This window comes from Amblyomma maculatum, chromosome 6, assembly GCF_055883805.1.
Source record: "Amblyomma maculatum isolate TAMU_Amacu chromosome 6, ASM5588380v1, whole genome shotgun sequence".
NCBI classification, from domain to species: Eukaryota; Metazoa; Arthropoda; class Arachnida; order Ixodida; family Ixodidae; genus Amblyomma; species Amblyomma maculatum.
In genome coordinates, this window is record NC_139349.1 from 35,873,560 (window position 1) to 35,900,720 (window position 27,161).

General features: G+C 47.3%; 1 protein-coding gene across 1 annotated transcript in view; it reads left to right on the forward strand.

Annotated features, from left to right (window-relative positions):
- Nucleotides 1-491: 491 nt before the first annotated feature.
- The window catches only part of LOC146185506 (phospholipid-transporting ATPase ABCA3-like), a 50,180-nt gene continuing 23,510 nt past the window's right edge, over nucleotides 492-27,161 (forward strand). Inside the window, exons 1-14 of the mRNA XM_084606457.1 lie at nucleotides 492-752; nucleotides 2,001-2,231; nucleotides 4,867-5,154; nucleotides 6,061-6,292; nucleotides 12,063-12,251; nucleotides 14,161-14,342; nucleotides 15,584-15,706; nucleotides 16,006-16,120; nucleotides 17,632-17,786; nucleotides 18,097-18,252; nucleotides 19,912-20,382; nucleotides 22,911-23,087; nucleotides 23,635-23,970; nucleotides 24,958-25,456. Of these exons, the coding sequence (XP_084462583.1) occupies nucleotides 492-752; nucleotides 2,001-2,231; nucleotides 4,867-5,154; nucleotides 6,061-6,292; nucleotides 12,063-12,251; nucleotides 14,161-14,342; nucleotides 15,584-15,706; nucleotides 16,006-16,120; nucleotides 17,632-17,786; nucleotides 18,097-18,252; nucleotides 19,912-20,382; nucleotides 22,911-23,087; nucleotides 23,635-23,970; nucleotides 24,958-25,456 (3,415 nt within the window). The remainder of the gene's footprint in view (nucleotides 753-2,000; nucleotides 2,232-4,866; nucleotides 5,155-6,060; nucleotides 6,293-12,062; nucleotides 12,252-14,160; nucleotides 14,343-15,583; nucleotides 15,707-16,005; nucleotides 16,121-17,631; nucleotides 17,787-18,096; nucleotides 18,253-19,911; nucleotides 20,383-22,910; nucleotides 23,088-23,634; nucleotides 23,971-24,957; nucleotides 25,457-27,161) is intronic.

Sequence of the window (27,161 nt, forward strand, 5' to 3'; positions counted from 1 at the left end):
GTCACGATAAGCTCGATAATCTGACCACTCCAGCTGATTTTCTTCCCGCTTATTTTCTATGAAAAAATATTGCCCACAAAATACTCTCACTTATTGCTGTCTTTCGGAGCGAATTTGCGACAATCATAGTTGCACGGGGGCTTCCGGTTTAGTGTCCATTAGTATGCCTACTTACGCTGTATGACCACGTAAGTCCATCCACTTCTAGTCCTTACAGTAGCTGTGACCATGCTTACCAGGATAGCATTCTTTGGTTAGTAGGCGAACGTGGGGGTTCACTGTCACCATGTATTACACCACTGAATGCGCTGTTTAACCGCGAGAAGTTCAAGCTGGCTCTTTAAGCAATTGAGGGCTGTTCCCGTTGCAACAGTCCCGTGGAACCATCAAGTCTCGCAGATATTTGCCGCGATATAACTTTGACTTGTAATTCTGTATATTTCACACACGCATGCAGGTGCATATTGGGCTTGTACGCTCCCTGGCTGAAGATGGGCAGCTCTATACGGCAGCTGTACATTTTCTTCTGGAAGGACGTTTACATCAACCAGATCCGGAGGCATCTGGTGTGGACTCTGCTTGAGCTTGCGTTCGCCGTAATATCCATGTACGGCATTGGCAAGAACAGCGTGGAAGTGCGCTACGGGGACCCGCATCCGGCGCAGGTTTTCCCGCGTGTCCAGCCGCTCCAATTGTGGGAGCACACCGCCACCAAGATACTCTACACTCCCAACGTGCCGCTGCTTGCGAAGGTGCGCGCCAAAATCAACTTTCCGCCCGGCCACTAAAAGTTCGCTTTGAGGACAGAAGATAGAGTCTTGCCGCTTACCGCAATAGTTGTATTTGTTTAGTGTTTTAATTTACTGAGGGTTCTTGATTTTAGTAGCAGATGCATCATAACCAGTTGTAGTCGCATTAGGAAGGGTAAAATTAAGCACCAGTATTTAGAACAATGAAAATGTTATGGTGGTGCCGGTGACATAAATCAGTAATAGTAGCGGTATTTTACACTGCGGAAGTGTAGCTCTCTTCAGCTTTGGAAAATGGCATTGCAGTTCGCCTTAACAAAGACTAACGCTTTTCCTGCCTAGCACACAGAACGGTTACGACTGAGGTGTGCCATTTGTCATCCGTCATGGGATGTTCTACGATGACTACCTAGGTATTGACATTTATGATTACTGCTCTTGCGCTATGGAAAAAAAAAAAAATCCTCATCTGGCTTAGCTGGCCTCAGGCGTGCCTATTTTGATGGATGCGTGCTCAGACTGCTTTTTTAGGCGTTAGTATTCGTACTTAAAGGGGTACAAATACGAAATTTTAAAGGCTAACATAGGGTACCATTTGCTTCCTCAGCGTGAAAATTGCCTTTTAGCAAGTTTCATTTACCGAGATACAGCAGGGTGCATTCCACTGCCTATCAGTATTAACCGGTCAATAGCTGCGAGATTTTCATCCAAACTGAAACCGACATTCGAGAACGTATTATTCGAGAACAAAATACCGCGAAATTATTATGTTATTACGTACCCAACCTGAAAAGTCACTTCCCACCACGTGCACTAGTGCCATGGAGAGAAAATTTCTGTGCATGATATTGTCACTCCTCCTTTGTAACGAATGGAATGTGACTTCAAGCACGCTCCGTGCAATACAGCGCTGACCGGAGCCGAAATTGATGGCAAAAAAGGTTTCAACATGATTTACTATGATTGCAGCTCAATACAATGCATTTCTGAAATTAGGAGCCCCAGAACCTTTTTGGCGTTTGAATGAAATAACTTCGTCGTCACCATAACTGTAATTATTTAGTCGTACTGTCCTCTCTGAATTTGACATGACTTTCGTGTTACTGTGTCTGCAGAGATTTTCAAGGGAAGACATCATAATGTCCATATTCTTGCATAGTGCTTTTACTTCCCTTTGGCTGCTGGAAGGAAGAAACCACAGGGTACCATCAGCACGGCTAAGATATGTGACCCTCTGCATGCTGTGTATAGGTGATGGGTAAAGTCTGCGAGGACCTGTCCATTCCGGTGGCCGAAGCGGTGTCCACAGCTGACGAGCTGGACTTGCTGATCGAGGGCGACGTTGGGGCCGGTCCCGTGGTGGGCGTCATCTTTGAGGACGGCATGAGAAGCTTCGACATGCTGCCCGACGAGGTGCGCTACCGCATCCGCATTCCGGGCCTCAGCTTCGACATCCACCTGCTGTACCGGGAGCACCTGGGGGTACACTACCTTTTCGCTCTAAGCCAGAATAGACTTAAAATGAAGCTTGAACTACTAGTTCCTAGTCATCGGGGAGCGTTGCTAACACCACTAACCCCCTAAGGGGCACCAGGGAAAACTGGCAGATTGTACTGTTATTGCTGCTTTATGCCAACGTTTGTTTCGTAGCACTACACACATATATTGCTTGGAAGATGGAAAAATGATATAGAAATTTGTCTGTGGCGTTGTTTCAAACCAGTGATGTCGATACCGAGAAAAAGAAAGAAAATCCGTGATAATTCAGTTTCTTCATGAATGGTGGTGCTGCCTAGCCTCAGAGATCTAAGCTTAAAAATATACCCCGATGCACTGCCATTTGCACGCGAAAAACGCCTCGGTGGTGGAGAGATTGGTATTCATTTTTTTTTTTTACTGTTTATAGCTTATGAAAAGTTGTCCGAGGATTCCGCATGACAGGTACTGCGTCTTTCCTGTAAACCAATTAGAGAACACCTGTGAACTTTGATGCGTTCAACGGAATGCTGGTTGTGTTCGACAAGTACCGCGTGCAGCAGCAACGCTCAGGCTTTCGCATTTCTGCACTGCAGATTCTGCAGTGCTCTCGGCATTTTTCAGACTGATGTTGGTTGATTGCCTCTCACTACACACTTTCTAGCAATTTCCACCCATTTGTGCACGAAAATCGCGCCCTTTCCTGCTCGTTCACGTTGAAACATTTCAAATTTCCCGTCACCGGAAGTCGAATACCATGTGACCGCTTTTGGACGCCGACATTAGGCTCTCTGCTATGTCGACGTCTGATAGACATAATTGGATCTGATTATTTAAACAATTTACCCACATCAACCATTTTGTCACTTGCATTTCTCTCGTTCACGCTCTATCCGATAGTATCATGATTTTTTTCCGATATATCAATTATTTATTTTTTATTTATTTATTTAGGAATACTTTCAATCCCGGGCGGGATCGTTACAGGCAGGGCACAAAACGCATACAAAAAGTCAGACAATATTTGGAACATGTTCAAAGGCAGGGACAATCATTTAAAATGAAATGAAGATTGCGGTCAGAAATAAACGAAGCAAGACAATGATCAGTGTACAGTAAAAAGTACAGTGAACTATTGATACATGAAAACAAAGAAAAAGGTATATAAATGGACACAGAATGGAAATAACAAAGCAATAAGGGATTAGTACAATTAGTTCTCCTTTTACAGCTCCGAGAAGGTCATGCCCACTGAAAACCCGCCCACATAGCCGTATGATGCTTACTCATTAAAAGTCGTGCTTGCAATGCAATTAGCATCTGTGTTGGCAGAACGCTGTAATGTCTCAGTAGCATCAATTTGTCCTCGGTGCCCATTTAAAAGAGCAGCCTGTCTGTAAGGATAATAGACTGATTGCACAAGGATTGCCATCCGATTTGATTCCCCACGGTGCGTTCCTAACCTTGTAGCTTTGGTAGCCAACCCAGACCAGTACTCTCACACGTGTACCGGCGTGCTTACCCAGGATCTCGCGTCGATCAAGTGGAAGTTCATTATGCGAGAGGTGAGAATTTATTAATACGCCGATAATAAGGAATCCATCGTAAGAAAGCTTGATAAGATAGAGAACTTGGTCGGGATCGAAGTCACCCGTGTGACAACCGCTATAACGATGTCACACTACCCTTACATAGTTACGGCGCTCGACTACTGTTCCTAAGGACGCGGGATCGAATCCCAGCCTCGGCGGCCGCTTTTCGATGGAGGCGAAAAGAAGGCGTCCGTGTGCTGTACGATGTCAGTGCACGCTAAAGAACCTGAGGTAGTCGAAATTTCTGGAGTCCTCCCCTACGGCGTCTCTCATAGCCTGAGTCGCTTTGGGACATTAAACCCCACAAGCCAACCAACCTACCCTTACATAGCTCTCGACAACTGCGGAGAGCAGGACGTTAAGCTAGTTTGCTGGGCTCTATAAGCGGTGGAACGTTTTAGCTGTACAATGCACCAGAGTTGGGATACACAAGAATGATATCAACGCTCAATTTCAAGCATGCATTTTCTCAAACTTAAAGCGTTTGTGTCGGTCACGCCTCTTTCTCAATGTTCGTTTTACGAGAACATTCGATACAGAAACTCGCAGGAGGAGCTCCATGGCTTGCCCATAAATAGTGCCATGCATAAAATTTTAAATTGTAAAGGTAACTACTGTGCCTGACAACTAAGTGAAAGGAAACCGCATTGAGCTTAAGATAACCCCGAGTGGCGTAGTCATGATATTGTCCAAAGTGGTCTAGCCACCATAGTTAGCTTTACAACGCATAATTTTCAAAGAAACAGACAAGTAAAGACTGACTTCTTCAACAAGCTTTAAGTATATTTAACTACATATTTTTCCCGCTTAACGCTCCGAGCTAGCGAATCACGTAGGAATGATGTGTACAAGTTTGTATCACAAGGATGGAAGCCATCGTCGTACCGGTCGGAATAATATGTAAAAAAGATCGGCGTCGCCCAATTAGTGCACCGTAAATGTTGTCCACATATAGCCCCGTTTAATACAATGGGTCTAAAATGGCTTGTCAAAAGGCGGCCAGGTACGTGCTCATGTTTCGTGCGCTAACTGTACGACATCGCCCGCAGCTTCCCGGCCCGCAGCCGGTGTACAGCTCGCCCGAGATGTTTGCGCTGCTGCCGCTGCAGTACTCGATGGAGCGGCACCTGCTGCAGCAAATAGCGGCGAAACGGTTCGGTGACACATCGCCGGTTGACGAGCAGGTGCAGCTGCAGCGCTTCCCTTACCCGGCCTACTACCCCGAGGAGTTTAACACCACTTACAGTTCGCTAGTGTTCCACTTCGGCGTCGGCTTCCTGCTGCCTTTCGCCTCTGTCGTGGCCAAGATCACCGATGAGAAGTGTTCCGGGATGCGGGTACGCACTCTCCTGGCCCCACCTTGAGCTTTCCTGGAAGAAGAGTATCGTGTGAAATAAGGAAGCCTCTGAGGAGCAGTTAATGTTGGGCTTGCTAGATTAGCAGATTCTAACGACGTATACTTTACCTGAACTGAAAGCATAATATTTAAAATGCATAAGAGCGTGCAACATTAACACATGGGTTCTCACCGCCCGCCATTATAAAAAATAAAACTACGCTTTAAATCGACGCGGCTAAAGATCCTGTTTTCCTGAAAATCCGGCATTGGCGTCGACGGCATTGTGAGCGAAAAATCCCGGGCATGACTCGCAGCTGCATGCAGCTGATACGACCCGTCACTGATTGGCGACTACGTGATAAGGGCGATTGGGCAGGAGCTGCAAACTCTGCCTTCTCATTTAAGATGGGAGGGTGACTGGAATCAAATCTTCCAGGACCCTTAAATTTCGGGTCAGACATGGTACCCTAATAGGACACACAGGCAGACTCGTTCTGCTTTGATTAATCGGGGCTTTATATCTATGATGGGTGGTGTTTGACATATGGTATGTCGCTTACGGCTGAATGCTGAAGGGTACGTGCGATATAAAAGAAGCACAAATTAAGCGATTAGTGATAATCGAGTTGAAAAGTTAATATACGTATCTCGAACCAGTATCCCCAAAGGGAGCCGCGAACGGGAACCTTTTAAAACGGTCGCTTCATATCCATAAAGGAATTCATTAAAGGCTCATGTTTACGTAGAACAGAGTACCTTGAAATCTGATAACTGATGGCTGCTCCTTATTATGAACGCTGACGCACTACGCTTAGGTCAGAATAGGTTAGATCAATAGATTCCTGCGAGCTCAATGCCGTTGCCTTGCGGACTGTGAGATGAAATTTTGTGGTTCCTCTCGCAGGAGCTGCTGAGCATCGCCGGAACGAGCGAGCTGACGTACTGGGGTAGCCACTTTCTGAGTTCTTCGTTCACCACGCTGCTGCTGAGCTGCGTTTGCATGCTGTTTCTATTCGTGTTCGGCTCTAACCCGGTGCTGAGATACTCGGACCCGCTGCTCATCTTGATCGTGCTCGTAAACTTCAGCAGCCTCACCATCCTCCACGCCATGTTCGTCTCGGTCCTTCTGACGAGCAGTAAGTCTGCCTTCACGGGGATACTCATTCTTAATTAATAATGGAACGGGCTACCACTTCCATCTTTGAGGTGAACGATGCTCAACATAGACGGCACAATCGTCAAGTGACGAGCACATCACTTATAAGTATCTTCAAATTGGTTTCTCCCGCTCATTTCCGCTACCATATCGAGCCATTGGGACTTGCTGCGCTGACTATGCGAGCCATATGACGCATTTATATAGACCAACAGACCCTCTGTGAAACTGCGTAAGTCTGCTTTCCTGCAAAGAAAACTCCGTTATAATTGCGGCGCTGTCCATCGTAAGGGCTGAAGTTGGGTGGCAGCGCTGAAGACGAATTTCGAGCTAATGTCGCGCACGATTCTGGTGCACAGCGTTTATATTTGTACTTCAGAAGCAGATGCTTGGCAGAGGCACACGTTCATTGATAGCGACAGCAGCAGAAGGCAGGGGCGCAGGATTATAACAATAAAACATAAATAAAAACATACAAAAATAACAAGTAAATATAAAGGAAGTGCCATAAATATAAAGAAATCAAGCAATAAAAGTAAAATGACAAAATAAAAATAAACCTTAGAAATTGAGAGTCCATATTACAAAAACGTTGTGGCAACGTTAATGCTTTCACAATCTCCCAGTGCAGTTTCTGTAATAACCTTTAAGTTTTTTATTATTGCCTAGTAATATCGATATTGCACCACTCATTTTAGGATTCAGAAGAACAGCAGACTATTGAAAGTAGAAAAAAGGGCGCTTTTTTGGAAGTTAATTTGATGTCCTTTTGAAATTATGTGTGGGGCCGATATCGGTGGCCCGAAAAAGCGGCGATACAGAATTGGGGGTTGGACAAATCTGCGCAGCCCTTCTGTCATTTAAGGTGGGGCAATACTTTATAAGCTGTAATCATAAAATGTTTCGTTCTAATACATATGTAAAAAATCAAATAGTTATGAAACTTTTCAAAAATAATGCACAGAAGTACCCACAAAAAAGGTTTAGAATATGCAGAAGGATTTCTTACAATGTATTTAGAAATTTCATTCTGTATTTAACAAATTTCTACCCTTTTGTCTGAAATGGCCCGAAACAGTGTTAAACATAGGTGTAAGTTAAGCATATTGTCACGTGCTAAGGATCGGAAGTGAAGAGATACTGCAGGCAATCGTGTCTGTTAAGAACTTAGCTTTCAAGAATCATCTGGGGCCGAAGTGATGTTCAGCGTGAATCAAGCGGTCGTATTTCGCGGTGTTGGCGGTAAATCTTTGGCGCCACTTGGTGTGTGCTGTGCGAACGTTGTGCTGGTCAATCGTTTCGACCAGAATTGATAGTGTTGTATCGTTGTGCACATGAGGTAATTCTTGACGTACACTTGCAACAGTGGGGTGAGACATAGACTGCCGAATTGGACAAATTTCACTAAACACTACGTTGATGTCAGCTCTTGTGGAGGGCTCTTCTCCTGATTTGGGTGCGTTTCCTGTATCGGAGGACACAGTTGTGCCTGTGATGTCATCCAGATTGTGTCATCTAGATACTCGTGCGACAATTTTGATGCCGTAGTTGAAACCACTGCCATCGCCTGCGCAAAGAACAGCTACCTAGTGGCATGAAACTCGCCCTCATTGAAGGTTTGTCTCTTTATGTGGCTACACAGAGTACCCGTGCTCATGAAGAGAAGGCACACCCCAGTGCAGAGAGTCGAGTTCAGGCCTTGGTTAACCCGTCACTGCCAACAACCAAGCGCCGAATTTTGATTGACCTGCTTTCTAAGCACTTGTCCGTTTTAGATTTTTCCCGGGACCAGCCGCCAGCGATTCCAACTTCTTGCATTCATCATGCGATTGATACTGGATGCGCCCGTTCGATCAGACTGAAGCCTTATCGTGTGTCACCAACCGAACGCCAGCTAATCGACGAACAAGTTAATGACATGCTTCGGCGTGGCGTCATCCAGGAATCTTCAAGTTTTTGGGCGGATCTTGTTATCTTAGTTAAAAAGAAAGAATACATGACGATTCTGTGTTGATTATTATCGACTTAATACCGTGACCAAAAACACGTGCATTCTCTCCCACGCATAGACGATGCCATCGATTGCCTTCACGCAGCTTCATACTTCTCCTGGGTTGATTTGAGATCAGGCTACTGGTAGATGCCAATGCACTCGGCCGATAAAGAAAAGACAGCATTTTTGTCACCCGACGGTCTCATCATTTGAATTATGCAATACACCAGTTAACTCAAACGGTGCGAAGGCTTGGGGAATCGATGGGCTTCCCTATACAGCAGGTGTTCTTGCTGTTTCTTCTGCTGCCTTCGCTCGTACCGAGTGGTGTTGGTGACCACCGCTGCGTCCGTGGCTCAGTGACACATTGCGGTGCGGAGATGACGACTTCTCTTCTCGGACTGTACACGTTTATTTACACTTTTTACAATTGGCGTATTTACACAAATGTCATCGGATGCGACATCAAACGTGGAGGGCTAACTGCGACTGGTGAACGATCTGAGGTCAGAGGCTAGCAGAATCAGGCCTTGGCCTCCTGCTACACTTTAGGCCGGAGTCCCTTGAGACCTCCGTCAGCCTAGCCCCCCTCTCGAACAACCCGTCTGCTCTCCACTCTCGTCCGAGCCCAACTCCCTCGACCTCGCTTCCTTAGCGCTCAAAATTCAAGTCTAGTCCGTTGACCAATCAACGACTAGTCACTCTGTGGCCAATAACATTCAGTGTTTCAAAATGGGCTGGCCAATCATCGTGCCACATATACCCCTCTCCTACGCATGTCAAATAAAACACACACAAAGCACGCACTAAGCGGCGAGTGGTTGCGCACACAAACACATACATCTGCAACTTTTCCCTCTCCAAAATCCTCCCACGCCAGAGGCGCCAAGCAGTCGCAAAGACAAACGGCGTCGACGGTTACACTTCCGAAAAAAAAAAAAAAAAAAAAAAACACACACACGCGCAAACCTCAGGCCCAAACATTCCGATCCCTGCTCTTGGTCGGTTGCGCGCGGGCGGTGGATTCACAGGGACACACAGGCGTCTTCCCGGGAAGACATGTCAACAGCGCGTTCTCCCCAGGCCTGTGTTACGCCGCGTTTCGGGGTTTATGGCCTCCGCGCCCTCTCCACTCGAACCGGGAGACACCGCAGTTAGCGCCGAACCCACAACCACGCGCTTATGCTGTGCGCTCTAACTGCACTGCTCTGCCTCCCTCGCGGCATGGGACGGAGAGAGCCGGCGGCGTCGCCCGCTGCCATATGTTCTGGGCTCACTTCCGAGAAGCGGTCGCTCGCGCGACCGTCATAAATCTGCCCGCGTCAAACTGCCTCTTGACCTTGGTCGCCCTTTCGGAATCTCGCTTCTGTGCGAAGCCCGCAAACTTAACTACACCTACCACATTTGAACTTTCATGGACACCAATCTGCGCGGTTAGTTGTGGAAAATTTGTTTATGCTATCCGGATGATGTGATACTCAAGACATTTCACCAGTATAACTGTCGCCTTGTCATCGTTCTTAATTGCATTTAAAGAGCCGGCCTCGTACTCAACTCGAAATGCCATTTCGGCGAACGCCATCCACTTGTCCTTGCCCACTTAGTTGATAAGGATGGTGTTCGGCAGGATCCCCAGAAGATTGAGGCTGTAACCAGCTTCCACCATCGAAATCGGTGAAGGAACTTCGGAGCCTTTAGGAGTGTCTTCCTATTTTCTCCTTTTATCCCAAGGTTCGTTGACATCGCGTATCCTCTAAAATGGCTTTAGCACAAGGATACACCATTCAACCGGACTGCTGACTGTGACTGCCTTCCGCCATATGAAATTTCTTGACGTCGGGCCCTGTGCTGCGCTACTTCTGTTCTTCTGCTACCATTGAAGTTCACACTGACGCTAGTGGAGCCGGCGTTGGCGCAGTGCTCATACAACGTCATACGGTTACACTCAGCATGTAATAGCTTATGATCAGTCGTTCGCTGAGCAAGTCGGACCGCAACAGTGACTGAAAAAGAATGCCTTGCAGTTGTTTTTGCTGTGCAAAGATTTCATCCCTATCTCCATGAAAATTATTCTACTATTGTCACCGACTATCATTCGCTGTGTTTGCTTGTAAACCTCCGTTATCCTTGCAGCGGTCTAACGCGATGGGTTTTGCGCCTCTAAGAGTTCAACTTCACTGTGATGTACAAGAGAGGCCGTCAGCACGCCGATGCTGACTGCATCTCGTACTTGCCGCTCCCGACTGCTGGTTGCGATGGCGACAGCTTTGAAGACTACCTCGCGCCTATATCACCACCGCTTCCTAACCTTTCCCACCTCCGGCACGAACAGTGCAACATGACTTGGGAACGCTCTTCGAAGCTGCTCGTAATACACCAGATGCCCGTTTTTGCGTTCGCAGTGGCTTACTTTACAAGTGGAATTTCACCCCCAGTGGTGCCCGTTTATTTCTCGTCGTTCCCAAAAAATCTCCTAATTCTTGTTCTTGAAACGGTATCCGATGACACCGCTTCTGGTCACTTGTGTTCTGCCCGGACCCGTCACTGCACACAAAAAGAGTGTACTGGGCAAAATGGCCTGCAGGGGATGCTGCAACCTGTCGCACCTCCGACCGCACCTTTAGAGCAAAGGAGCATCGAGCTCTTGGGCCCTTTTCCACGGTCGTCTAACGGTAACCGTTACGGTAACGGTGTGTGTCGACGACCTCACATCCGATACTCTGCGACAGCTGCAGTACCGTCAGCCACTGCTTTTGATGCGTCCAAATTTATCCTGCGGTTTCTCGTTCTTCGACACGGTCCACCTCGAGCTCTAATCAGTGACCGTGGACGGCAGTTTACAGCTGGTGTTATTGAAGAACTTCTTCGCCTCTGTGCATGTGATTTCCGTCATTCAACGCCGTGCCATAGTCAAACGAACGGTCTCGTTGAACGCACCAACCGCACTGTCACCACTATGCTGACAAAGTACGTCGATTCCCTCCATAAGAACAGGGATTACATCCCCCCTTTTATCACTTCAGTATATAATACGGAGTAATATGAGACTACTTCCTCTACGCTCGCGTTCTCCGCAGTTGTCTGGATACCCTCCTGCCTTTCACTTGCCACGATGACCCTTCTATTGTCGTTACTCTCTGCCGAGCTGAAGACGCTCGCCGCCTTGCTCGCGTCCGCATTATTGATATTGACACACAGGCTCGCTCCAAGGAGCGTTGCGACAACCGACGCCCGCGTGACTGCTTTACACCTGGTGATTTAGTGTGGCTTTGGACGCGGCTGTGCAAGCGTGGGGTATCTCACAAGTTCATGTGCCACTATAACGGCCAGTTTGTGATCTTGGAGTGTTTGATTGACTTGAAATATCTAATACCAAGCCGTACTCAAAGCGGCTGATGCTCACGGGAGACACAAGTGGACCATGTCGCTCGGCTCAAAACGTTTCATCCCAGGCAGCTTTTTTAACTCGCCCTAGTTGCTTCGTCTGCTAGAAATGTGTCACGTGCTAAGGAGAGGAAACGAAGAGCAGGAGAAAGAGGTGAAAGAGAAAGGAAGAAGTGGAAGCTGGCGAGCCTCGGACTCTCGGTTCCTCCAACTGAAAATAGACGCCTTGTTACATACTCAGTGCGTAACAATATCATCAGCTGCAACATTTCATTTCTTTCTTTCTTGCATTGCAGGGAGCCAGGCTTAGTGTTACTCTAGACTTGAATGTACATTTTTAGTATTTGGTGGGGATCCCTTTGTTTCTTCGCAGGTCGCATGTCCACGATCTTCTCGATGATCTACTGGATCTGCAGCATCGCCTTGCCGTACCTGATGCTTCAGAACCCGCTGGGAAGGGGCTACTACTTGCGCAGTCGCACCTCCAAGATCATCACTTCCGTGTCGCCCGGAATGGGTCTCCATTGGGCCTTTATGGTCATCGAACGGTTCGAGAGATTTCGTAAGCATGCGTATTTGTGTACTTTATGGCGACGGGAATCATGCAACAGCTGGTTACCGCTCCTGATTCATCTAAGCAGAAGTTCCAGATGTTATGCTCGTGGCGCCACGCCTGCTACCCCAGAAATGAACCGTAGGAACACAGGTTCACAGCTTCCTATTTTTAGAGAGTAGCACAATGCGCAGAATGCGCAAATGCAAGCGATGGTGCCAATTATTTGGTTATCTCCACTTCAAAAAATGTTTAGGTTTAGAGGGGCATTTTCGGGTTCTTATATAGACTTTGACGCGATCGAGATGTGGTCAATAAAAGCCGTCCTCGCCTTCTAAAAGGCCCTGTTCCTTTTTTCGCATATGTCTTAATTAGCTCCAAGACTGGCGCGTCTAAACAGTTTTGCTATTGCATTTCTTCAGCTGATTTTATTTGCCAGGTGGTTGTGCATTTATTAACAACCTGAAAGTTTGCAGCTTAGACACGTACAGTTTATTTTAATAACCGCGGGCGCCGCCACTATTCGTAAGCACCGAAATATTTACTAACCATTTTCTGTTACACTGGATGCTATGTGAAGTTTCGCAACTGGCAATATTGAAGTACACTGGGTGAGTGCATCAAAACTAGCCTTATGAACGCGCAGGGCTTTCTGAGTGACAGGGCGATTTCCAGAATAGCGTGAGTGAATAAAAAAAAATCCGAATGCTTCAATGGAGACTCAGAGTGCTTACCATGCGCATATATGTTCTAATAGACAAAGTTCACGGCATTCCATGGTTGGTTTGAGGCGGAGAATAATTCATAATGTAAAAGTTATGTCGCGTTCGACACCACCAGGCGGTATACGCGTACGCGTGCCTACATACGTTGTGCCCTGGTCAGACAGCGGCAACGGAGGGACTTCTTAACACTGTATTGAAGCGAGAAAGTTAAAGGCCCCGTTCTTCAGTAACTCCTGCGTATAGGCGCTGTCCGCATTGTGAGGGAAAAATCACGGGCAATGTCTTTGGCAGGTGTTAAATGGCGGGTGATATGACCATGCACGAACTGGTCGGTGGGTTGTACGACATAACACCACATGACATGGCTCAGGTGGCCGCAGCTGAATACGACAGACCCTGGGAGATGGGAGGCTGAGAGGGCAGTCGAACTCACCGGGAATGTTGGATTCAAAGTCTTGCCAAGTTGTCCTTGCGCCCCACAGGCTTGTAAGGCTTGGATTATAGCCGAGCTCCGTGCCTCTGTCGGGTGCCCTTTGACGTAATATGGTAACTTAAGAATTTGTTCTAAAGGTTACGCGCGAGATAAGAGGTACCAATTGAGGAATTAAACTCACCGTGGTGGCTCAGTGGTCATGGCGCTCGACTGCTGAAGTCAAGGATGCGGGATCGAATCCAGGCAGCTGCGGCCGCTTTTCGACTGAGGAAAAACGGGGAGGTGTCCGTGTGCTGTGCGATATCAGTGTAGGTTAAAAACTAATTTCCGGAGCTCACCACTACGTCACCCCTCATAGCTCGAGTCGCTTTGGAACGTTAAAGCCTACAGACGAATTAAGGGATACGAGTAGGAAAGTGCATGTACGCGGGGGAGGATGAGAACGGGCAGCCGGCCGACGGAAGCCATTAGGGCGTCACATTATACTCCTAAAGGAGGGGCCTAAGATGCCCCCGCTCATATTTTTTTCTTTTGGAGCAAAAATGAGCAAGCTCACTTGCTCCAGAATGTTGTTTGTAACTGTGGAAGTTTCCGCACAATTTGATCGGGAGTGGCAGCTGAGAGCAGCACAGCTGCTTCTTTTAAAAATGAGCTTACAAGAATGGCAAAATCTTAACCTCAGTAACACGACTTGGCGCGTCGCTGTATCTGAGGGACATGCGAATTAGGTGGGTGCACCAGTTCATTCCGCTCTCAACAGGTGGTGGCGCAAACTGGGGTAACATGAATGAATCTGGGCCGACGCTGGACAACGTGAGTCTGTCCGACCTGATGATGGTCAACATCTGCACATGCTTCCTCATGGTGTTCCTCATCTGGTACGCGGACAACATCATTCCATGGGGACCGGGAATCCACAAGCCACCCTGGTTCCCTTTTATGGTACGCACACCGAGGAATTTATACATGGTTGAGCCAATAGCGCGATCGCCGACGTGCGTAGCTCACTGTAGAAGAGAATGAAAGTGGGACTGTATATGTCTCACTTGTGCCCACAAAAGCCTGAACAATTCATGAGTGGCGATAACAGAAACTGCACGCGACAGAGTTTGGAATAGGAATACCCGCTGCTCTCGGGGGCGCTCGATTTAAAGCATGCGAAGAACTTTCGTCAAAGCGTGGAAAGCACAAGGATCTCAAGCAATGCAGAAGCAACGTTTGCGCCGATACAATCATTCTAATTAAATTGATCAGAAATCGGTGTCACAAAGGGATGAAGCCACGTGCTAGAAGTTTCGAACACTACAAAGCTTCACGTTCGAAATTCAACAAAGTGAGGAAAAGTCATCCTCTGTGAAGATGAGCAATAACACATTCACTGCCAATCTCGCCTACTCTTTATGCGCCTTGCGTTTCCATGTTCCTGGAAGAATTCGTGTCGCTTGATATAAGAATCCAATATCCATTTTCAATTTCGGATCCATCTGGTTATCTGGTGTTTAGTGTATGTGGCTAGGTGATGATGGCGAATTGAAGCGTCCATGAATAGCCAGTAGATAATGGCACGTAATTACTAGCTGCATATTGCAGGCAGAAGTGCGGCAGTATGTTCGGCAAATGGTGGAGTCTATCATAGGCGTGGCAATTTATACCTCGCAGTTTCACCGATAGGCCACTTTGCGGCTTTGTCTGATCCTACAATCACGCAGACTAAAATGAAAAAATAAATTTTTATAGTATGATCCAACACTTATTAAACAATTAGAAACAGCTTCTTTCTGTGTCGCAAACAGATCAAAAGACACGTTTGGCACACTGCAGTATTAGTTGCTTATGTGGCCATAAAAACAAACGCGATCACTCGCGGCATTACGCCAACTTAAAGTAGCATGACACGGATGCTTGAAAATAGATGCAAAATAACCAGAGAAAATGTAAACTAAGCGCCCGTTAGCACTCGTAATAAGATTTTTGCAATACTACACGAACAGTTTGTTTTTTCGTGTCTTTGAGTGCCTGACGTCGGTGGGTCTCTTCATATTGCGACATCGGGAGTCACTTCTCAGTGCAGTGGTATACACACCGGCTGAACTTCTCTGTGAAATATTCCATGACACCCTTGGCATGTTTCGCGGCGACAAATACTGGTGTAGCCGGCGTCAGGTGTCGTTTTGTGTACGCAGAAAAGCTACTGGGTGCCTCAGCCAGCGAAGAACGTGAAGAGCCGGCCGAATGCCGACCCCAGCCTCTTTGAATCGGATCCCCAAGACCTTATTCCTGCCATTCAGGTCATCAGCCTGAAGAAGGTGAGCTCCCCGTTGAAACAGGAGACAGACGAAATTGTCTTTCCTCATAGTATCCTTTGGGCTAAAAGACAGTAGACGCTTTACCACAATGTATAAACAAATTATAATATATTACTGTTCTACAGCTGAAACATGTGAATTGCGGTCAACTGAATGAGTTTTAGAGTTGACAAAATCATCCCTAAAATTTAGTGTTAGATTTATTGTAAGTAGCACTGTCAAATATCCGTAGCCTGTACCGATAATATACTTTTCGCTCTAAGCCTGCATCGATGTGTTTGCCTTGTCACTCTTTGCAGATTTACCGGAACTTCCTTTTGCAACATGTTAACCTGAAGGTTTCTCGGCACCAGATCACCGTTCTTCTTGGCCAAGAGGGGTCTGGTAAATCAACGATTATCAAAATGGTTACGGGTGAGCCTATTTTTCACAAACGTAAAGATGTTTGTGCTGATGCTAATATAAATCTGCATATAAGTTGGACAAGCGTGTGCTTAAGACGCTCGAACTAAAGAGCCGTGAGCCGGGCCTTGTAACAAAACGGAATGAGTTCTTAGAAACCAGGCAGATTACTAAGCATATGGTTTAGAGCATACATGGCAGTAATTGAATTACAGTAATGGAATTGCTGTAATTTAATTACTTTTCTCGGTAATTTGTAATGTAATGAATTCCTTTTTCAGGTTGGTAATTTAGTAATGTAATAAATTACGTTTTGGCAGTAATTTCGCAGCAAAAGTAATTAATTCCTTTCGAAATTACCTTTACTAAAATGCGCCACTACTCCTTCAATAGACGACGAAGTAGAGTGCCGCGAAAGCAGGAACGGCGTGCGGCAAGCGAAGCCAGCGTAACGGATCGGCAAAGGGGGACAGAGTTGTGCAGAACAGTGCGTCTGAGAGCTGAACCATTCTCTAAGCAGCAGGATACAAGGCGTCAAGGGAATGCTGGAGAGATGGTGCAAGAAGGCTGCAGCTTAAAACTAGTTTGGAGCGCGGCGTACCGGCACTCCCTGTTGCGTCGGCTAGGGTACAGTGGTGCCTGGTTACACTCAACACCACGGGGCGAAGGAGGATTGGGGTTGGGGGAGATAGGCAGAAGGGTCCATGACGTGAGGCACCGTGGCTTGAGCATTACTGAGCAGTGAGCATAAATGTGCCGACATCGATTCTTGGGACTGCGGAAGCAATAAATAACCTAGCTTCTCGGGCGCTTCCAATGGCGGAGACAGCTCCGGGCCAGCAAGACGCTGGGTTCTCCGGTAATTTCAGGACCGTTCGACCATGCTTTTTATTATTTTTTATTTTTTGCGGTAGTCTTGTTTTTGTAATCGCACGTACTGTAGCAGAGAGAAGGAATAGCTCTCTGGGACGGAATTTGGCGGGAAGACGAAAGAATGTGGGTGCGTCGCGTCTGGAGAACAAGTTGTTTTGCTAACTAGCTTTGCTTAGATTTTGCATGGTTGGAAACTATAAAGTGATTTAAAAGTAATTTAATTACTCAGTAGAAATAATTGTAATGTAATTTTATTACTTTTGGGAGCAGTAATGAGTAATGTAATTTAATTACTTTTCTTCGAATTTCAGCAAAGTAATTAGTAATGTAATTTAATTCCTTTTCAAAAGTAATTTTGCCATGTATGGTTTAGAGGGCACTGTGATGACTCCTGCAGTGAAATATTTCTTTTTAGTACGAAAGTAGTGCCAATGCACTACTCCAGAGTTTTTTTAATAAAGTGTAACTTGATATTGGGCGACCAGGAAATTGATTTATGCCCACTGACTAACCATACGTGCTGTAAATCTTGTTTCGACACTTGCAAACATGGGACAGATGGAGCGCTAGAGTACGACAGTGACGTGTTCAACTATCAGACGATCGATCTATACGTACTCATGAGAATGTATCCTCACCCCTGGACGCAGGGCTGGTGCATCCTTCGAGCGGCCAGATAATCGTCGATAACTATGACGTTGTGTTGCACACGGAAGAAGCCCGCGAGCGAATCGCGTACTGCCCCGCAAAAAACGTGCTCTTTGACGAGCTAACCGTCGAGGAGCACTTGCTGTTCTTCGCCATGGTAAGCGGCTCGCGTCTATATTTCTATATTTCGAAGTTCTTACTCTTCACTGCTCATACGTCGCGGACTAAAAAGAATTCTGCTTACGTGCTAAATGTCCCGCAGAGACTGGGGGCAGATCTCACGAACCTTGCATGATGTCATTAAGGGGGGCCTGAGCGTCGTTCGTGGTCGAACACTGAAAACAAGTCGAGAAAGCTCACATTCTAGAAGTAAACGTGGGCGTCCGCAGTCGAAGCTGCGACAGTAGCGGCCAAGGAAATGCGCAAGAAACCTGCAAGATTCGCGATTTCTCCTTTTCATATTGCAGCTGAAGGGTCTGGACACGAACAGAATTCGGCAAGAGATCAACCTGCTGCTCACTGACATCCAGATGTCTGACTACATGAGCTACCGTCCATCTACCCTATCGGACGGAATGAAGCGCCTACTCTGCGTCGCTATAACGTTGCTGGTCGCCTCCAAGGTGAGCCGTTTAGAGCGAGAAACTACGTATGCATGTTCTATTGAATGAAATGTGGATTTGCTTACTTTCTTAACTATTGCGTAATAACAATGCATGGTAGGGAAAGGGAAACACGCAAAAAAGGTGCCTTATACATCTACACTCACCGTGAGATCCCCCACTGTGCACGTCGTCCGAAAACAGAAGGACAAATAAGGGTATGTGCATTACTCACCATTGTCTTACTCGTTTCTTGACAGTGCGGCATGAGACATAAGAACATAAATGACACTGACCGACACTTGTGGATTATAGAGCACTGGTCGTGCTCTATGCCGTTCTTATGGTCGGTGCTTCTAATGCATCGCAAGGGAACCTCCCATGATAGAATGCATTTAGGTCGTGCTTGTTTCTTGTCCCTATTTTATTCTTCACAGGTTACTGCACTGCTCTCAATTTAAGTTCAACATTTCTGGTTACGCTCTATCTAAAGAAGTTCTAACTAGCTAAGTCCAAAGAACTAACTGTTGGATACTTCCCTCTAAAGGTGAACTGTCATTTACGATTTGACCTGCCAAGTGTACTCCACCCCATTCTTCTTCTAATTATTTCAGTTCACAGTCAAGACATGCGGTCACGACCTGGCCTAGGTATATTTATTGTACTGCCAGTTTTAAAGTCTTACTGCCCATCTATACTGCTGTTCCACGCTCAAGACCATTTATCAATGCTTTAATTTTCTGTACAACAATTTTCTGAACCCAAATCTGGTTTGCGTTTTTATATCATTCACCATGATTTACAGTTAAGTCACTAGAGCAATGCTATCAGTGATTCCCAGATTGATAAGGTAATATGATTCACTTTATTTCCAATTCTTACCCATCTAGACCTATGATAATCTGTATTCAACACCCAGTGAACATCAATGGAGAGATGATCTCTCCCTGCCGGACCTCGTTATATTACTTCCATTATGGAGGACTATGGTAGCTACCTATCCGTTATATATATTTCCTAATACGTTTACATACTTGTTCCACAATACCTGCATGACTTCTGAGGTTTAAACAGAATCAAATGTTTGCACGGAATCCATGTAGGCTAATTCCAAATCATCGCTTAGGCCTGCGAAACCGACTGAGGGCTGTCGGGGTAACCTGGCCTAGTTTGTAGCATTAATTTGCACTTTAATATTAATCATTGAGAAAAAACATTGAGTCGGCGTTTTATTCGTTGGCTTAATTCAGACATTAGGTGAAGCTATAGACCGTTTTGAAAAGCAACTTATTTCAATATTTGCACCAAAGTAACATTCGTAGCTGTAGCTTCTGCAGCTGCAGCGGCTCCCCCAGACAAAAGTCAATGCTGTAGCGTCATACCCTTAAAGCCTAAGTACCCCCCCCCCCCCCCCCCCTTCCCCTCAGTTTCTTGCGTTTCACTTCCATCAAAGCGCTGCCGCAGCTAGCTGAATCAAAAGCTCACTGGCGCAGTAGCCCATCGCACCAGTGAGCCACCACGGCAGGCTATCCTGCAACTAGACTTGTGTTACTTTGTTCGGGTCTGTGTATGCTTTTATGACCACCAAGTTGAAGCGCCAACAGTGATGACCGCTAAGAACTTCGAGGGGGCGGCTAGCCCTTGTCGAGCCCCTCGTGAGCTTCCTCGTTGACTTTGCAGTGCAAGATCCTGATCTTCGATGAGCCGACCACGACCATGGATCCTCATAGCCAGCGTGATGTGTGGGAATTGCTGCTGAAGGCCCGGCGCCACTGCTGCATCCTGCTGACCACGCAGAACCTGCATGAGGCCGACGTGCTGGCGGACAAGATAGGCATCATGAACAAGGGCCTGCTGTGGTGCTGCGGCTCACCGGGCTTCCTGAGGGAGCGCTTCCGCGCCGGCTACAACATCCGCATAGCGAAGGAGGACGGCTGCGACGCGGCCGCTGTAGAGGCCCTCTTCAAGCGCCACATCCCACAAGCGGTAGTCAAGCAGGACACCAACCTCGAGGTCGAGTACGCCATGCGTGGCAAACCGGGTACCCGGCGCCTGACTGCCATGTTCAAGGAGCTAGACCGCGAGCGGAACAACCTCAAGATTGGCGCCATCAGTGTCGCTATGTCGTCGCTCGAGGAAGTCTTGGACAAGGTGCTTAGAGGCCTTGAAAATCTGGATGCGAAACTTTAAAGATGCCTGTGTGCTGCGAGATATCACTGCACTTTAAAGATGCTCAGATGGTCGAAATTATTCCTCAGGCCTCCTCTACTACCTCTTTCTTTCTTCTTTCAGCAGCTCCTTCATCTGAAGTAGATACCCTCTCCTTTCTTGAAAAACAATTTTCGGATTAGTAACAATTGGATGGAAGAAAAGAAAGCACAATGAATTGTCTCTCGCTCTCGGCCGACACCTGAACTGTGGCAGAGGAGGTGGCGAGTAAGAGGAGGGAGATAGAGGCGCTATAGTGGGGCACTTCAGAATAATTTCGACGTCTTGGAGGCCTTTAACTTGCACTTACGTGGCACACCTCGGAGGCCTTTGTGCTTCACCAGCATCAAACGCGGATGCCGTGGCCGTGTTCAAACACAGTTGCTCCTGCTCAGCAACCTAGCACTCTAACCGCTAAGCCGCTGTGTGTGCGGCCTTTGGTCTTGAATAAGATCTCATGTGCTGTATGTAGGGCTGGGACAACGCAATAATTGCGCTCGGAGAAGTGTCATGCAGCTGTACCGTAAAGGCTGCAAGCAGCTCCATCTCTACACGACGTAAGAAGCCGGAAAACTTGCTGCCGGGATTAATTTCTTGATTGAAGAAAACCCAAATGTCTAGACATGCGTCCTCTGTAGCAAACCGCATTCGTCGTAGAACTACGGTGGCACTTGATGCCCCAAGCGGAACGCTGGCATCTAGAAAGGCAGAAAAGTTCAACTACAGCGTGCTATTGATGAGCTCAACTATATTAAAAACGGTTTATATCCAAACTTCTTGGGGTGGCGTGAGAGACTCACTACTGGAATTTCTTTGCGGGGAGATAGGTTTTCAACGCTGTCAAGTGTCGCCAGTTTGAGGACCACAAATGAAAATCGCGCATCTGGATTGCACAGTGTAGGGTCAATGGGCACGTAAGAAGCATATATCATGTAGGATATAAGCGTAACGTAAAGAGACAAGTAGAAGGCAGAGCGGGTTAGAAGAAAAACAAGCATTTATGGTATCCTAGTTGAAACGTAAAAGGCGAAAATGAACAGGGTATGTGAGAAGAAAAACATTCAGAGATGACGAATGCGGTCCATGTGGCGGAGTATGGGTTAGCATTATTGCTTCCCTCGGACAGAAAAGCTGACATGCAGACCGTGAGATCCAATACATCAGTCAGAGCGGAACACGTAGTAACCCTTTTTACACTTCTTTTTTCCACCCCTCGAAACTTATTGGTGACATCTAGGTCCCCAAAGGTTCCCTCGACCGGTCTCTTACCAACCGTTCTGATTTCCCTCCCCCTATCTCGCTCATACTTTGTCTTCTCTGAAAATGTAGAGACATTCATATGTTCCCTTTGTCTCCTATACACCGAGGCTTCACATGTCATTGCCAACTCTCGAGACGTTTTGCGATAATGATATAACTTATTAGATGATAATCTAGATGGCCCCTTAGGGTAACAGCCAGGAAGTTAGGTGAGCGGATGAGTTTAAGAAGTTTGCAGATGGCATCTAGCACAGAACCGGGTTACCTGGAGGAAGCTTCCGCACTGAAGTGGGTATAGTCCGGCTGATGATGCTTTTTTTTTTTATTCGAAGACTTGTCATTTGGCGTAGAATTTGGCTGTCTTTAAATTAAAGTAATTCGCATAGATTATTCTCTTCTGGAAACCGAACCAAAGCTCGGTTCTTAATGTTCATTAGCTACAAGTGCAGGTCTTGCCCCATTGAAGCCGACAGTCTAACCTCTTTCACTCATCTTATTCTTGATGGCTGTATTCCTGGGCATTCCCATAAAAGGTGGCGAAGATCCACCTCAGCGGCCCAGCTTGGACACTTAGGGCATATGCTCAACTTAGCATTTTCTTGATAACCCCTTCAGCACGTCACTGACGGGGTAAGGGCCGCCCTAGCCCTGATCCTTGTAAGGGACACTACCTCCATTCTCTTTAGGTTATGAGGGTAAGTGCACAGGGGAATCAGGTCACGTATACTTTTTCTTACAGCAGATTGGGAGAGCGGAGCGGGAATCAAATTGCAGGCTTGTGGGTGAATGATATTATTTGCATCTTGTATCTATCTACCTGGATGCATTTTGGTTTCTTATTTTGACCATGTATCTCCGAGTAATTCTTAAGGTTTTTGTAACTCTGGAGTTGTTTAATAGCCGATAGAGGTGAGATTATATGTAAGGAAGCTGCACGTGGGCTACAAGGGCGCCAAACACTGGATGACTCATGATATTAGCCACAAAGTGCGTGTTTTTATTTCGTCTCTATCGAATGTGCCACTGAGAGCCGGAATTCAATGTCACCACATCTAGCTCTGCAGCCGAGTCAGCTCAGCCGGTATTGTGATGAACATTACCATGTTTACCAAATATATATCTTTATGAAGATGGAAAGCCATCTTGCAGTAACATTTCCATCCGTTTCATTCTCAATACTTACCCGGCTGCACACGTTGTGCCCGGTACAGGTGACCCACGAGCCAAGCTTCCACTCTGGCGTTGAACAGGCCACCCCGATGTCCTCTGAGAACGAAAAGGTGTACAAACCTTCGGGGGCCGTCGGAGGTAGGACACGATCTCGTCAGCTGGCCTGGCTGCTCAAGAAGCGCTTCAACATGTGGCTTCGGGACTGGCAGCCACCCGTGGTACGCTAGCCATACACCATGCTTCACAGCCATCCGCTCGATTTCAGTGTGTTCGCATATAGTAAATAGTCGACTCCGCCATTTAGTTGTTCAGTGACATCTGAGACCTCCTGGCTGGCGTAGCAGCGAGACTCGCGCGACACAGTCGTGTTATGTGGCAGTTTGTTGGCCGTCACGAGGCCACATCTCATGGCTGGAATGGCACGAGCTACTAACTTGGGCAGCATTATTGAGATGGAAATCGGACCCACATCGGCTAGCTTGGTGACCACTTGGACCACCCATTGTAGTGAGTATCGGCACACACAAGCAGTATCACGTTGAAAATAGTTTGCCGATACTCTTAACAGATAACTTTAAGCAACAGTATTTAGGAGTAGCTAGCATGATGACCACTTGGCCCTCAACGCGTTATAACCTCACCTGTTCAGGCACGCAGTGCCTATAGCGTCTGAGGTTATGCGGTACCCATGCTAAAACTTGCCACTGACATTGCTCTTTTCTCAGCCGTGCAGCTGCAGTTAGGGCTACCTTCTTAACTGCGCAGGTGCGCTGGGTGGTTCCAGTGAGTGTGCTGCTCCTGGCGACGTACCTGCAGCGCAAGTTCACTGAGGACAATATGGTGTCGGACTTTTACACAGACCGGTTGGTGTACACGACAAAGACTCTGCGCGGCCTTGCGCCAATAGCTTTTGTCACGGCAAATCAGAGTGGGCACCCCGTGATGAGGCACCTCAAGAAGCTCCTTTCCGAGGAAGACATCCGCCTCACCAAAATCAGCGCCGACCACATCAGCTCGCACCTACTGGACTTCGCCAGCGAGAACCCCAGGGTCTACATCTACCGGATGCTCTTTGGTGTCATATTCAGGAGGAACGCCACGGTACTGGACGCCCGCGCTCTAAACTCTCACATCCTTATTTTTATTTTTAATGGGACCCGACATTGCTCCCCGAATAGCTTAATCCACGGAAGTCCATTTTAATCGAGGCCAACATACCCTAAGGAATACTGCTGTGCTGCTAGATTTCAGTACTTGCTAAGGAACCTCAGGTAGCCGAAATTAATCCAAAGTCTAGAGCTATACAAGGCCGCTTATATTGCACATCAAAGCTGAGGCTTAAGGCCAATACGCCGTGAAACACACCCATACCATAATTGAAGGGTGCGAAAAGTATCAGAAACAGTAGGTATAGTGTAGTAAAAATTCCGAGAGCACAGCGCTATATGCGAAAGCCTGAGCGTTGATGGTGCACACGGTGCATCACGTTTGCTCTCATTATCATTACCAACTAAATGCACCGTAATTATAAATTCCAATTTCATCATTGTAATTATCACTAATTGCATCGTCATTGTCATCGCTACTATCATCCTCACTGTAGACAAGGACAATTATGATGTGGTTGGTTGGTTGGTTGGTTGGTTGGTTGGTTCATAGGAAGGGAAAGGCGCAGTATCTGTCACACTTGCTCTGTGGACACCTGAACCGCGCCGTAAGGGAAGGGATGAAGGTGGGATTGAAAGTGGATAGAGAGAAAGGGGGGCCGTAGTGGAGGGTTCAATTCCCGGCGGAGGCTGGATTTTTATTTTTCCGATGACGCATGATTCTGTTTTAGGTGATGACGTCATTTGATTGGCAGCTATAGTGCAACCGGACGAACGAACGCCGACAGTATGAGCCATTAAAGGCTTTCGCCTAAACAATGACACCTTTCACGTGTCTATGTTCATAGCCTCCAGAAAGGTGCACCTGTCCTTGGCGATGTGAGTTGTAGACACAGAAACGCACCCTTAAAGGTGCGATATTGTTTACAGCGTAGCGCGTTGCAGTCAGAAGGGACGTGAAGCGATCATTCTCACTACGCAGCCTACGCTCTGGTTCAATGGCCAGTGCCCGCACGCTGCTCCGCTCCTGGTGAACCTGTACCATTCCGCCGTACTGCGCAATATCACGGGGCATCGTAAGGCTCGCTTCCGGCTCATCAACCAACCGTACGATAACGAGACGGCCTCTGAAAACCGCCAGGGCGGCGACGACGGCGAGAAGTTGCACCTGCACATTCTGCAGCAGAGCAGGCGGTTCTTCGCCGGGCTACCGTTCAGCGCAGATACTATGCTCGTCGAGGTGCTAATGGGCATCTTCACACCACTGGCGCTTTGCTTCCACACGGCTAGCTTCGTGGTGTTCCCAATCACCGAGCGCTGCTCTAACTTCAAGCACCTGCAGATGATGACCGGAGTCTCTGAAGCGATCTACTGGCTGAGCAACTTCATATTCGATACCGTGCTCGCAGGCGCATGCGCAGTCTTCTTTGTGCCAATCATCTGCTTCAGCCACCGATGTCTCCATAACGTCGAGTACATTGGTGAGTACCTCCTGTGCACCTGCATTGCGGAGCCAGATCTCTAGGAACACCTTATCGGTACAAAGCGCAGTGACGCGCGTCATAATGCTTTGATAGCACTTGCTGAAAGGTTCCTTGTACTTTGTGTCGCCGTTAATGCAAATGTTTGCGCCAAATTCTCCTTTAAACGACCTGGACACGGTGGTGTAACTTCGATGCAGGTGAATGTAAGCAGATTTATATTCACTGATGAGTGTGATTTATTCGGCATATACGTGAGTGTTACGTTTGTAGATCATGCAGCGTGATGTTGTTGTGACTGTAGGAAGAAGGAAAAGAAAATGCACGGGCTTGCTACTGGCTCTGTAGCTGAGCCACCTCCGCTGCCTGATTTATTTATTTGATTTATATATAGGAAAGGAAAGGAAAGGAAAGGCGCGGTAACTGTCTCACTTGTTTTGTGTGGACACCGCAACCACGCCGTAAGGGAAGGGAGGAAGGTGGGAGTGAAAGTGGAAATAGAGAAAGAGGAGCCATAGTGGAGGGCTACGGAGTAATTTCGACCACACGGAGATCTTTAACGTGCGCTGACATCGCACAGCACACGGACGCCACTTCGTTTCGCCTCCATTGAAACGCAGCCGCCGAGGTCGGGTTCGAACCCGGGTACTCCGGCACAGTAGTCGGGCGTCTTATCATTGCACCAGCCCGGCGGGGCACCTCCGCTGCCTTGTGCAGACAGAAGAGATAATAGAGAAGAAAGAACAGGAAGAAGGAAAGAAAGACGCGCATTGTGTTATCGCCAATGTTACGAAATGAGAGACATAAATGCTAGCTGCTGAGTCGTTTATTATGCAGTAGCAACCTCCTTTTAAATGACCTAGACATCGTGAGATGTTCTATAGCCGGAACACCTTCTTTCAGTTGATGGTTGAAATTATCAAAGCCTTGTGGTCAAAGAAGTGTGGACACTCCTTTGCCAGCGTTGGCTTTGGCCTTATTCTTTTCGAGATCTGAGGGCATCACAACGCTGTGTCGCGGTGGACGCGGTTGCCATTAGAAATATCGGGATATTCAGCCGGTGGCGCTTATCAGGTTTTCTTTGGCCCCGCAGCACACGTCGCAGAAAGAGGCGCCGCAGAACGTTCTTGTATAGTTGATGAGACTCTTCTCTCCTTACCGAACTTGTGCCTCGTACTAAGTTTGACCCGTGGCTGCGACATCGGGTCGAAACTTCTGCTTTCCGAAAATCCCGACAAAGACGCTGAAAAGATATGTCTCGCATGCGAGGTGGCGCTCCTAGCAGAAGATACTGGGATCCACCAATCAGAGTGCTGATTTTAGTCACGTGCTCTCGGTACACCCAATAAGAGCGCACACTGCGACCGTCTTTTGACGCCAAATTTCTTCTCAACCAACGCGCGTAATGCAGGGAAAGGCGCGGAAATTAAAAAAGCAGAGTTCTAAAAGGCCGATATGGCACCATGCATGCAGCGAAAGTAACGCTGCGCCTAATATAAAAAAAGAAGGCCAGCTAAGCTTCAGCGGTTAAAGAGGAACCGCCAGTGTACTTAACCCCGGAGATTGCGCCATTCAGTGCGACCGCGGTGTCACTGCGTAGAAAAAACGTTGGAAGCGACGAGCGAAGAATGTGGATGACAGAGCATCGTATAGCAGCTGAAGCTGAGTACAGGAGAACTGCAGTGCTTATGCGCATATATCATTG